The sequence below is a fragment of the Pleurodeles waltl genome, chromosome 4_1 (genome assembly GCF_031143425.1).
Source record: "Pleurodeles waltl isolate 20211129_DDA chromosome 4_1, aPleWal1.hap1.20221129, whole genome shotgun sequence".
Taxonomy (NCBI): Eukaryota; Metazoa; Chordata; class Amphibia; order Caudata; family Salamandridae; genus Pleurodeles; species Pleurodeles waltl.
This window is the reverse complement of record NC_090442.1, coordinates 214,257,104-214,266,874: the sequence shown is the minus strand read 5'-3', so window position 1 is coordinate 214,266,874 and position 9,771 is coordinate 214,257,104. Positions and strand designations below refer to the sequence as shown.

General features: G+C 40.8%; 1 protein-coding gene across 2 annotated transcripts in view; it reads right to left on the bottom strand.

The window, feature by feature from the left end:
- Positions 1–1,610: 1,610 nt before the first annotated feature.
- Positions 1,611–9,771, bottom strand: part of TULP3 (TUB like protein 3) — a 327,108-nt gene continuing 318,947 nt past the window's right edge. For both annotated transcript variants that reach the window (XM_069228168.1, XM_069228169.1), the window contains one exon: positions 1,611–6,828. In XM_069228168.1, the coding sequence (XP_069084269.1) occupies positions 6,695–6,828 (134 nt within the window). In that variant the 3' untranslated portion in view covers positions 1,611–6,694. The remainder of the gene's footprint in view (positions 6,829–9,771) is intronic.

The window sequence follows — 9,771 nt, the reverse complement described above, 5'->3', positions numbered from 1 at the left end:
GTCACCTAGTTTTCGGGTTAAGCCATGGCCTGTTGGCGGTGGCGTCCCCTGGGCTTTTGTGGACTTCGAGAGTCCTGATTTTCGACGTCTTACTCACGGTTTGGTGTGTTTCTTCGGCGTCGAGTTCTTCAGAATCCGACTCGCGGATGGAAAAAGCTTCTTCTTCCTCCTCGAAACGTTCTTGACCTGTCGGTGTGGACGCCATTTGTAGTCTCCTGGCTCTTCGGTCTCTCAGCGTCTTCCTCGACCGAAGCGCTCGACAGGCTTCACAAGTATCCTCCTTGTGCTCGGGGGACAAGCACAAGTTACAGACCAGATGCTGATCCGTATACCGATACTTGTTATGGCATTTTGGGCAGAAGCGGAATGGGGTCCGTTCCATCAGCCTTGAAGTCGCACGTGGCCGGGCCAACCAGGCCCCGACGGGGGATCGAAAAAAAACCGAAGGGCCACCGGAGCTCTTCAAAATTCGGTGTTGATTTGTTCTAACTAACCCGATACCGAACGCAAACAATACCGACGATTTTTTCAGAGATTCTAACTAACTTTCCGACCCGAAACACTGAGCGAAAAGGAACACGTCCGAACCCGATGGCGGAAAAAAAACAATCTAAGATGGAGTCGACGCCCATGCGCAATGGAGTCGAAATGGGAGGAGTCCCTTGGTCTCGTGACTCGAAAAGACTTCTTCGAAGAAAAACAACTTGTAACACTCCGAACCCAACACCAGATGGCGGACTGTGCACAGCATGTGTATCTGCAGCTACACATGCCATCGAACATATATATATATATATACACACACACACACACACACACACATACACACACATACACACACATACACGTCATCTGTTCGCGCTGTCTGTTCCTTTCTCTTTGCACCAGTGATGTGTCTATAGCTTCAACTGTTGATTGAGAGTTTTGGCAATTGTCTTTGAAAACTGCGTTTTTCTGGTGTGAACGCTGTCACTTAAACCATAGGGTTTAAGCGACGAATGACCAACAGTCTGTTATGTATCTACATGAAGTCCGCCTGTGGTTGTTGTGTTCTTAGTGCGCCAAGATGAACAAAAAGGCTCTATCAGAAAAAGTTTTCTGGCATCTGCAAGCCAGACTTAACCAGTAATGTCAAGAAACAAATGCTCCAGTTGAATATTCAGGGAACAGGCTCTGACGGTCCGAGTGATCTTGCAGATAGAAAAACTGTGCAACCTCCACAATCAACAGAGAGGCTTACCATTGAGTGGCACACAAACATCTACAAAGATAATTTTGGATAACAGAAAAAGAGGCAGACAAATTTCCCCTTGAAAAGTGTGGTCCATAATGTTTTATCCTATTCAAGTCCTTAAAAAAAGGATGATTAAGACAATACCAATGCATATTTAGTGCCTACTTATTCTGGGTGGTTTAAGTACACGAAGGCAGTACTTGTCAATTCACTACCCTCAGAACCTTTTGTGATATTAAATCAGACTCTGGCCTCCATTGACTACACCACCCAATAATCTGGGTACATACTTGAGACAACATACAAGTGATTAACAATTCAGCACTCATGTTTGTAGTATGGTTAGATACAATTTTAAACAAGAATGACAAGTGTATTTTCATATATATATAAATTATTTTATTTGTGTACAAAAAGTTACAAATGTTTGCAGTGACAAAGGGAGTACAAGACTTTCAACAAGTCCATAAATAATAAGCAAGACATGTACTGTGAATAAAAGATGATGTAGGTTTCTTTACTGGGAACAATATTGTACATCTGCAATACAGACAGCAACTTTGGATATTCAGGCACTGGCTCCAGTGACTGGCATTACTCTAGACACTCAAAGAGCCAGAGATGTAGATGGTGACCCTAAGGATTCTTTGAGAAGAAAGATCAGTACATTAGAACAGAAGCTCTAAACCACACGTACTCTTCAAAAACATGGAAAAGCCAGGCCCATGCAACCATCTTTGTAAGTGTACTTCGATATTAATGTTTTGATTTTAAATTCTGCTTTGGGTGCGCTCAGGCGGCCAAGCATATTCTTCTCTCACAGTTTGTGAGGGAAGGAGATGCCTGGTTTGTGCAGCCCTGAATGATGGGGAACCGTACTATCAGTACTCACTTGCAATACAAGCTCACTGCAACATCACAACGTACCTCTAATAAGACAAAAGATGAGTTTAAAAGCAATTCTTGCCTTCCATATATTAAATATTTGTTGCAATATGTCCATACCATATGGGCTACTGGTGTGTTAAAAGGACATTGAAGATGAAACCTGTCCTCTTCTGAAGAGAATGATAACCAAGGTCAGTTCAACTAAATTGTTGCATACTACTTTTTGAAGCTATAGTAGCTGAACTCCAACCAAAAAGCTCATCACCTCAGACCTGGGAGTAGCAAACCTAACAAAACGGATAGCGCAGCACTGCTAACTGAACAGGTTATACCGTCAGTTCTCCAAACGTCTGTCACATAAACAGAAAGATAACACAAATATATCCGAAGGAGATAAAAATATAAAATACATGTGAATAATTACAATCTGCATTTTCCTGTTGAACTGACTGCCTTGGATTTCAAATGTATCCCACAGAAGTTGAAACAAATCTTTCTGTGGCATGTCCCCCTGATTAACTAAAAAAAAAAAACAACAACAATACGGTATACAAATTACAGTACAGACAAGCATATTTGAGATTATAACTCATAAGGCTTTAAACATAAAACAATTTCACGCTGTGATATAGAATCAGCAAGTCAGAAAAGCAGAATAATTAAAAGGCACATTAGATTGATTTCTGTAATGGAGATAAAAGTTGGGCATGATTAAGAAACCAAATCACAAAGTACCTGACTCATAAAGGAAGGAATATTGGAACAAGCATGGGTACCAGCTTGATTCACAAAAACAAAAGATGGGCGTGGTAGATCAGTGAAAAAGGCAGCCTATTACTAAACAAAGGCAAGACAAGTGTTAATAAAGCAACAACCACAATTCCCAGATGTGGAAGATTAACCTCAGCAACTGTATGCCAACACTACACATGGAAGTATAGGGAAAAGGGAACACCATAGTTTCTGGTGTTACTGCTGGACACAACTAAATCTTAAGAACATGACCCAGCCTAAAAATGTAAAGTCAACAAACATCAAGATTTGTGGCCCTTGACTTCCATAAGTCCTAACAAGTGTATGTGCTGTAAATAACCAAATATATTGTCCAAAGGACGATAGATTAAAATAAAGCTATGGGCATTTACTAGTTCACTGCATCTTACAAAATGGAGAATCGCCATACCACAGACATCTAAAGAACAATCACTTCCCATACACAGAGCTGTATTCAGGATTAATGTTTTCTTTAGTATGAAACTGCATAAATCATAGTAGGTGGCAAATGTCTACTTATCTACACTGTAATCCATAAGAAGGGCTGTAATCTACTAGAAGGACATGGAGTTTACACATACTTCACAATGCCCAAGTCACATATAGCCTAAATACCCGTGATTTTTTTTTACAGAATCCAAACCATCTGATCACGCTTTTCACTTGCTTTGATCTTTATTCTTGGTTACATGGTACATAAATTATACTCTGGCTGAAACTCTAGGATAGTCCCTTTATGCCTTATTGTCCCTTTCCTTGGAATAGGTCTTGTACTCCCACAAATACGATTACAGGTACTGAGTAGCTCTGCAAGCATTTCAAAGTGAATCCTACCAGGCAATAAGGTTTTCATTCATCCATAATGGGGGGAACAGATTATTATAGATGAATAATAGTTTACTGGGCTTGATAGCATCAGAAGCTCCAGGACTAAGAGATGCCAATGAAAATGGTTTTCTGGATATTCAACAAACCAAGATCATCTATCACAGGCAAACTGGTGATGTGCAATTCATTTATTTACTCCACTTGAAAACACTAGATATGATCCACAATGTAAATGTTTATCTTCTAATAATGAACAGATCGTTGAATGCTTGGAAGTTGCACAAAGTTTGAACAATAAAACCCAAACATCCACCAGTATTGGGACTTAAGATGCAGTGGTTATAATATGGAAATGGTGGAATGACACTGGTAGTAATATTGCTACCGTCATACATTACTCTAAATATTACTGGCCGATCAGATTTTACTGAAGTCAACTTTACCCATATTTTAGACTATATACTCCGTTATAGCGGAAAACCATACTTCGCTCAACACAATTGGGTACTGTAGCAGTATTGTCAATATTACATATGACCCCTAATTTAAAGTATGTTGATTTGACATTGCAACTGCCAATGTCAAACATTTTTAGATCCTATTGATGTTAGTACCACAACGCTACTCACTCTGTCAACCTACCCATATCATACATAAGATAGCATTCACATTTTCTTTATTGGACGCATGACTGATATCAGAATGATGGGGCTCCCAGCAGTCACTGCGATTATACCCTACTGTAACCAGTTTGCAAAAGATATATCCATGCATTAATGGACTTGGTCGTTCTTTTGTTTTAATCTCTAAAGGGGTTTTCAGATGGAGAGTGAAAATAACGTAAAGATCATAAAAGGGTTTTGGGAATGCATTCCCTTACAATGGAAACCAGACACCAAATAAACCCTAGTATACCCACTCCCAAAAATAGAAAGACCTGCAGCTACATTATGACCTGTTCAGAGCATTTACAAAATCACTAAAACCCCCAAGTATAAATCATGTGTGTCGCACATGGGCAGCTTCAATCTTCAACTTTGTGGAAATACAAGTTGGTGCTCAGTTTACTTCCTGAATGTTTGTGGGCTAGGCAGTCCTCAAGAAGCTTATCCAACTGGCTTGTGATGTGTGGCATGAGCAACCACCTATAGAGGGCAACCTTTTTGGAAGGCAGAGCAACCTACTAAGGTAATGAAAAGGCTAGGAATTTAATAAAGGTTTGGTTTACTGGGGCATAAATTAATTGTGGACCATTCTTACCAGGAAATACCAATAGCTTCACATGGACACTACTATGATCACTTTCTTACCAATCCTACTGGCATGGGTGAATCAGTGGCAGCTGCAGTATCACTCAGTCATATTGTAAGTTCAAAGTATATGACTAAATTATTAATTTAATGCTTACAAATGAGGAAAGGGAACCACTTACAGCTTACACCCAAATCAAAATCATCTGTGTCAATTAAGGTGAAACTATAGGTACAGTATAGCACACCGTGCAGATTAACAAGATCTCACCGCAAAGCTGGATGTTTAAAAAAAATATATATATATTTTTTTTAAAATACTGAAACTGAGACATTGCAGTGTCTCAGAAAACACTACAGGATCGCATTAACGTTACTCCTCAATCTACATTACATACGTCAAGGGCCATTATAACTCCTTTTGTGAAACCATACACATTCTGCTGACATGGATACTGCCTTAGCTGCCCCTAGGAGCTGACCTGTCTTAAGACTCGTCATTATCCCTGCTAACAATCATGGTGACCTCCCATGTCTCATCATTCCTATTCCTATTCCTGTGTCAGGACCAGCTATGTGGTCCACTAGAACAGAACATGGGATGCTAGAAAAATATAAACCTTCTAACACATACAGTAGGTACACACGGCTACAAAACATACTACATATTATACAACCATACTACATATAATATCTCCTGTGGACATAATATAAAAAAAGGTAATTAAAATCAACAGTATGTAAACTGATCTAATAATGACAAGTACAATGGTAAGCTTTTCAGAAAAGGTTAAACCAAACAATATTCAATTTGGTCAAAATCCATAGCTTTGATGTTGACAATATCGGAAGTGTGTAAGTGAAAGTAGCCCCCCCCCCCCCCCACCACCCCCCCAAGAAAAAAAAAATTGGTACATTTTGCTTTAAAAAACGAAAATATTATATTTTGCATGTCCCTTTGTACTCCAACTCCATTTACAGCTATGTTTTGGTAACTCTGCTCAGATGAGGCTGCTTTTCATTGAGTCCAATAGCTATCCTGCTCAAAATCTATTCATTAAATGTCAACTATACAATAAAAGAAAAATGCATAAATTGTGCTTTCACATTTGCAAATTAAGAAATGGAAATGTGCAACGCAATCATAAAAAGTCTACTTATTTCTGGTGGTGAAGATGACCGTAAATATTCAATTCTTGTTTTTGCAAAGATTTTCCTTTCCACTGGCATGTAATCTGAGCAGTGGGAAGATAAATTACGAAAGAGACAGAAGAAATAAAACTCTTTGGAAAAGTAGTAAAGTTGGTGCTATCTGTGTTTATCCACATGACCATGCAACAGACATTCACCTCTTGAAGCAAACGGTCTACTCTAGGCGTCCTATGGCTCGGCTGATTTTGTCATATCCAGCAACTTCTGAACGATGTTCAATTAAAATTATTAAAATTATCACACATGCACTAGCACAGACATGCACACACATACACAAACACCTGCACGTCACCATCCAACCCTCAATCACTGCTGCTAAATTGGGCAGTTACTACCCTTCAAGGTCTTTGAGTACTTTTCCACCAATGGATCAGGAAATATGACTTTTTGATGTAAGTTGTTGTCAACCATGATTGCAAGGCAGGTCACAAAGCAGGAGTATGAGTAAAAATAAAGATGTAATGTTTTGAGCATTGATTTGCAGAAAGTGCGAGGTACATTTGAATCTTCATTCACATGCCAATTTGCTGTCAAAGCTCGAGAGACCAATGGCAAATGCTTGCAGTGCACACATGGGGTAGTTATAGTCCAACGTGAAAACGTCTTCGGCCACTCGTCCAAACTGCATCACTATGTAGTCAGCTGTTAAAAGAAAGATTTCAATAGGACGAGAAAGAGTTATTCATAATTCAATTAAAAGGAGGAAAAATAGGATACTTTACATCCACACAAAAATATCCACAATTAAATATTTAATTTGTTATGAAGGCTCTCCCTAAGTATTGTACTAAAACCTAGTTTGGATATCCTTAGTCATATTACCAAATAACGAGCATTCTAAAGAAAGCACTGCAGTCTCACATCAAGAGAGAAATGGGACACAAGAAACACCTGCAATGACATAATTCTAACCAGAAAAATTATCAGAGGCCCCCAAAAGAACAAGATACCTACCTTCGGTAACACTCTTTCTGGTGGATACTGTAACTGCAGATTCATCACCTTTAGAATATTCTACAGGTGCCTGGTCCTGAATCTGCATTTTTTTACATAGCAGTGCTCTCATGTGCTGCTAGGTGCTGCCGTGCAGCTCCACCCTGGCTTTGTTCTGCCCAGGGAGTAAATATAAGCACCACCCCCCTACATGTTGATGTCATTCCCTTGCTTAACTTTTTCCACGCCCTCAGATGCAGGGCATTAACAACTGAAGGTACCAGTGTGCATATCTTCAATTTGAGACATTTGTAGACGGTTAAAAAAGGGCCACTGTAAAGAACAGGCAAGTGGTAAGGCAGTGGAGAGGTCGCGGTTAGGTTGCCCAACCAAAGCCTTCCAAGAAGGAGGGTCTGTGGAGTGGACGCAGAACAAATGCTGTTCAAATGAGACCCGGCTACCAAGGCACTAATGTTTAGTGAAGGTGTGCACTGATGCCGTAGCTGAATCCTGACATTCATCAAGAGCAGGCGCTCTGCAGGAGCCACGGCGTGGTAGAATGAGCCCTCAGTCCTTATGGAGCCTGTTTATTGGCTAATGCTTAGCACATCTTAATGTGGTGGTCTATCCACCTTGACAAAGTCGCTTTCTGTACTACCTTACCTTTCTTTGCTCCCAAGTACCCCACAAAAAGCTGATGGTTCACTCAATGGTCTTAATGCTTTTTTGGGGTCCAGCCGTTCATGTCGCTCTTCTTTCTAGAGGTAAAGTGGAGCAGAGAATGTTGCCATGGTGATGAATTGCCCAACATGACAAGGAGTCACAACCATTGGCAAAAAGGCTGCCTTGCTCCTCAACACCAATTTATCTGGGGGGAAAAGTGGTGTGGGTTGGCTTAACTGAGAAAGCATGGAGTTCACTCATACAACAAGCTGAAGTGATCGCAATGAAAAAGACAGTTCTGAGAGTCAGAAGATGTAATGAGTAGCTGTGCATTGGCTGGAAGGGGGTGCATATGAGGAATATATGGCTGGTCTAGCAAACACAAAGAGGCTGTAGGTTATGACAAATATCTGAATTCACACAAACAGGTGCGGTGGCTTGATAAGGCTGGCCTACTGTGGTCTATGCCATGTAAATAGCCCTAGTTGGATAGTAAAAAAAAGTATTTACAAGATACCAATCTTATTGGAAGAGGAAGACTCATCCACTTTTTTGTGGATGATACCACCACCAGGACGGATTCAACCTCAAAAAAAGGGAGGGATCCAGAAAACTATACATAACTGCAACTGGGAGCAACATTCTGTCCTATTTCTGAGTCCAGAACCATCACTATGGCCCCTCCGGATAGTAGAGCATGGGCTTCCTTTAGTAAGATGGATAGGTGCTTCTTTGAAAGCCACTCTGGGCTGAAGCTGAGATGGGTCAAACAATAACAGAAGGGCATCTTCCTGCTGGACGATCTGGAGGACCCAGGTACAGGCAAACTAAAGCATCTTAAGGGACAGATGTTGCAGGGTAGGGGAACTAAGAAGAATTTTGTCCTGCGCAATGTCTGTTTTTTCTCCGTCCTCAGCCACAAAAGGATTGGTACCACTATAGCTGTTGTAGTTCATACATTAACTTTCTAGAGGTGTTGGAAGGGTGGAAACTGATTGAAGAAATGGTCTGGCACGAGAGGAAAGTCCCAAGGAACGGGCTTCAACTGTTCTTTCCTTAAAGTGTTCAAAGGTGGAACCAGTGTCGTCGCCAAATAAGTGGAATCCATTAAAAAGCATATGCGTAACGCATGCATGCACGCACATCTCCAGAAAAGCCTATAGATTGCTTCCGCTCACAGCAACAGAGCACCACACTAGTGGCAAATGCTTGCTCCAAATAAATCAGTAATATTCAGGCCAGCTGGAATTACATATTTGGCTGCATCCTGGCCATCATGACTTTTGAGCAAAAGGCTCTAATCTACTTCAGACTGCTGTCAAGAACTCGCTGGCCATGTCCCTGAAGGAGCACGTATAGCTGCCTAATAGGTAGATTGCACTGACTGACCTCAAGGTTAGGCTGGGTGAACAAAACATTAATTTCCTGAATGCCCCAATCCCTTTTGACTCGCTGTCTGGGAGTGGGGAGGGGAATGTATTAAGATCCTCTATGCTGGTGAAAGCCTGGAAGCCAAACAATCAGGATTAGGTAATGTGTAAGAAAATCTGGTTTGCCAGGCACCAATCTGTCTACCTGTTAACTGGTGGGCAAGAGCAAGGCTTAGACCAAGTGCCCAAAAGAGTACAAGTTAGTTCCATTCGCATGAAATTCTAAGAGCTCAGATGAGGCTGGCTCAGGATGGAAAACATCAATAATTACAATTATTTTGACCTCAACAGGAGGCAGTTGTAAGTCCAGGACTGCTTGTCTAATCACAACAGCAAAAAAAAAAACTCATCCTGGGGAGAAATCAACCCTGTAATGGGGGAATTATCAGGCACATTGGCCTCCTGTAAGTCCATGTATAAACCGTCATCATCATCATAATGTGGGAGTGAATCAACCCCATCATCACCATTATCTCCAGATGGTTGTAAAATCTGGTCAGAATCCGAATCAAAAAAAGATGATGGAGCCTCTGAGGATGGCTCTGGGGCAGAGAGACAA